We start from the raw sequence: 3054 nt of genomic DNA, 5'->3' as shown, positions 1-3054 counted from the left end.
TTTTATAATATGAGGTAATCATTTTTTCATTCATACCTTATCTGTTAACATATATATGACTTAAATATCATAATTTTTATTTCCATCAGATTACAACTTAAAGAAAAATATATGTGTTTTTTTTTTAATTTTTTCAATGTAAATATTCACAGAGCCTAACACACCCTGAATTATATGAATTATAATTTATTTAGAAATTAATTTAAATTAGGATAAATCATTGAGTATCAATAGACAAGAAAAAATATATAAGAAAACAATTAATTGATAACATCTTATTTTTTATGCTTCTGTGTTATGATAAATATCATACATAACCGCGCTTGTTATGGGATTATCAGAAATTATGTGGACATTCTATAATGACTATATAATATATTATATTTATTAATTCATCTTTAATATTGCTATTTAATAACTGGAAATATACTTATTAATAATATGATATTATAAATATATATATAATACATTAAATAAGCTGTATTAAATTATTATTAAAAATTCTAAATATATATGAATCAAGTATTAGAACATGATATAATTATATCAATATTATGCTCTTATGAAAATCAAATTATTATGTTATTACAAAGTAAACAAATTAAATAAAAAGTAGAAAAAGGTTCTATATACATTATAGTACTGTTGTAATATAATTGTGTCTATAGCTAATAACACTTTAAAAAATTGCAGATTATATATTTTAAAATGTGATCCCATTAAAATGAAGAATAAATATTTATTTTTTCCTATAATTATTAAATAAATTCATTAATTTTAATATAATGTATTAATAATAACATTATAGATATAACTTACATAGAACTCTATGAATCTCCTTTAAGAATAATTTATATTTCATATTAAGAATTTAATGCCAAAATTATGAAGAACTGTATAATATATTACATTCCTTGTTATGAAAATTATCATTGGATATTTCATATAATTGTAGTGTATTTATATAATGATCTATATTATTGCACTTATTTTTTTTTCTTATTCTTGAGCATCGAAAGCATGAACCATATGGCGTGAACTGATCCATAGTAAGAAAAAATAATATATGAATATGTAATTTTCATATGATAAATATTATATTTTTAAATTATTACGCTATTATATAAAGACATACATTTATATATATAATACATTTACTAACCTTATATAAAACATATAAGAAAAAGGATATTAATATGGTTAAGGCAACTGGAACTAATGTAAGAACTGTTGTATTATTGCGTTGAAAGGACGGTAGCGTTTTAGGTGTGTCATTATTACAGTTGAGATTTAATATCACTTTTTCATATTGTTCTTTGATCTTTATTAATTCTTTACAAAAATATGTTTTATTATGTTGTCTACATGATTCGACGTTCTGTTTATATATATTTGCACATTCCTGCGCATATTTAGAATTTTCTTGAGAACATGTATCTTGACCATTCAATTTATCAATGTTTTTGTAAATCTTATATATATCTTTGAGCTTTGATATTTCATCATCACTAATTGAAATATTATTGTGATTCTCGCATCGACGGTCCTGTTCAGTATTATTTACATTTATCAACTTATTATAAAGATTTTTAATTTCGTTACTATCCTTTTTCCCTTTGTATTTATCATATAGCCAATAATACAAGTATACGCAATGGGCTTCCTTTAGTTTGTTTTTACCATGATTATATAGTTCAATGTCATTAAGATAAGAAAATGTTTGAGCACATATCTCTTTGAATTGTCCTTTAATATCTCCTTGAATTCCATTTTCGTATTTATTACAAGATGTAGTATAAGAACTTTTACTTTCTTCAGCTTTTCTTATATTTTCATCACATGTGGAAAATAAATTTGCATATAAGTACTAAAAATATGAAAATAATGAAATTATCATAAAAATCATGTGTAAGGAATTTATTATAAAAATTATAAAAAATTAATATAAAATTATCATAATACAATAATCTATTTTATTGAAAAAAAATCTCACAATGTTTATGCTCATATCAGATAATAATATATTTCATTAGGAATGATCTGAAAAAAGGGATAAAATTACATGGATGCTGAAATAGCTTTTAATTAATATAAACTGTATAATACGAAGAAATACACTGATTCTTTTTTTATAAACATAGTATATATATGAATATTGTATGTACCAATTGAATCATTAATTATAATATATAATAATATAATTGAATCATTTGTAATATATATACACTTTTTTATATCATTTTAAATAAGAATGTTAAAAAACAAATAAAAAAATAAATGAACAAACATAAGAAACATTGTAATAATGCAATATTAATATTACAAAAATGTATAAGAATTATATAATTTTTTCTTATTCAGTAAGCATAAAAAGTTAATATAATTCTTTTAACTTATATATATAATAATTTTATATCTACTTCACTTTGTTTTTCATATAATATGTATTATTTAATAAAAAATATATAAAATATAAGAATACATAAATATTATATATTATGAAAAAAATAAAGCTTTTTTTACATGTGAAAAAATCATATAAATTTATTAAAATAAAATATGATCATTTACAATAAATATGTCTATATATTGAATGCAACATATAAGACTTATTTGTGTATAAAGTGAAATATTAATTAACATTACAAATAAAAATATGTATATATTTTTTATATATCTCATGTCTATGTGGGGAAAATTATATATTTCATAAAACTTGGATTATAAAAAATTAAGACATATTCATTTTAATACAGATTTAAGAGATTTTCATAAAATAATAATATCAATGATATAAGTTGATCATATTCAAACATTATAAATACAAGGTTCTTTAATTTATATATCCATAATTTTACACCTATATAGATATTATAATACTGTATACTAAGAAGTCTTAACTGCATAACTTAATGAATTTATAGAATTTGTCTATTTTGAAACATTTTAAATTACATTAACTTTTATAGAATTTTATATGTTTTTTATTATATATATATGATCAAATTATGAATTTAGTTATACACTAAAATTCAGAAATATTATTGCATACCA

At 19.4% G+C, this 3054-nt stretch overlaps 1 protein-coding gene across 1 annotated transcript; it reads right to left on the bottom strand.

Annotated features, from left to right (window-relative positions):
- Positions 1-883: 883 nt before the first annotated feature.
- On the bottom strand, positions 884-2008 carry PGO_001200 (variable surface protein; the record flags this gene model as incomplete). Its single annotated transcript, XM_028690909.1, has 3 exons — positions 884-1039; positions 1163-1867; positions 1994-2008. The coding sequence occupies 3 exons, from the start codon at positions 2006-2008 to the stop codon at positions 884-886; spliced, it is 876 nt and encodes a 291-aa protein (XP_028546710.1).
- Positions 2009-3054: the final 1046 nt, after the last annotated feature.

This window comes from Plasmodium gonderi, assembly GCF_002157705.1.
Source record: "Plasmodium gonderi DNA, contig: Pgo-contig_121, whole genome shotgun sequence".
NCBI classification, from domain to species: domain Eukaryota; phylum Apicomplexa; class Aconoidasida; order Haemosporida; family Plasmodiidae; genus Plasmodium; species Plasmodium gonderi.
The sequence above is the reverse complement of the archived record's forward strand: the minus strand, read 5'-3'. Positions and strand labels throughout refer to the sequence as shown.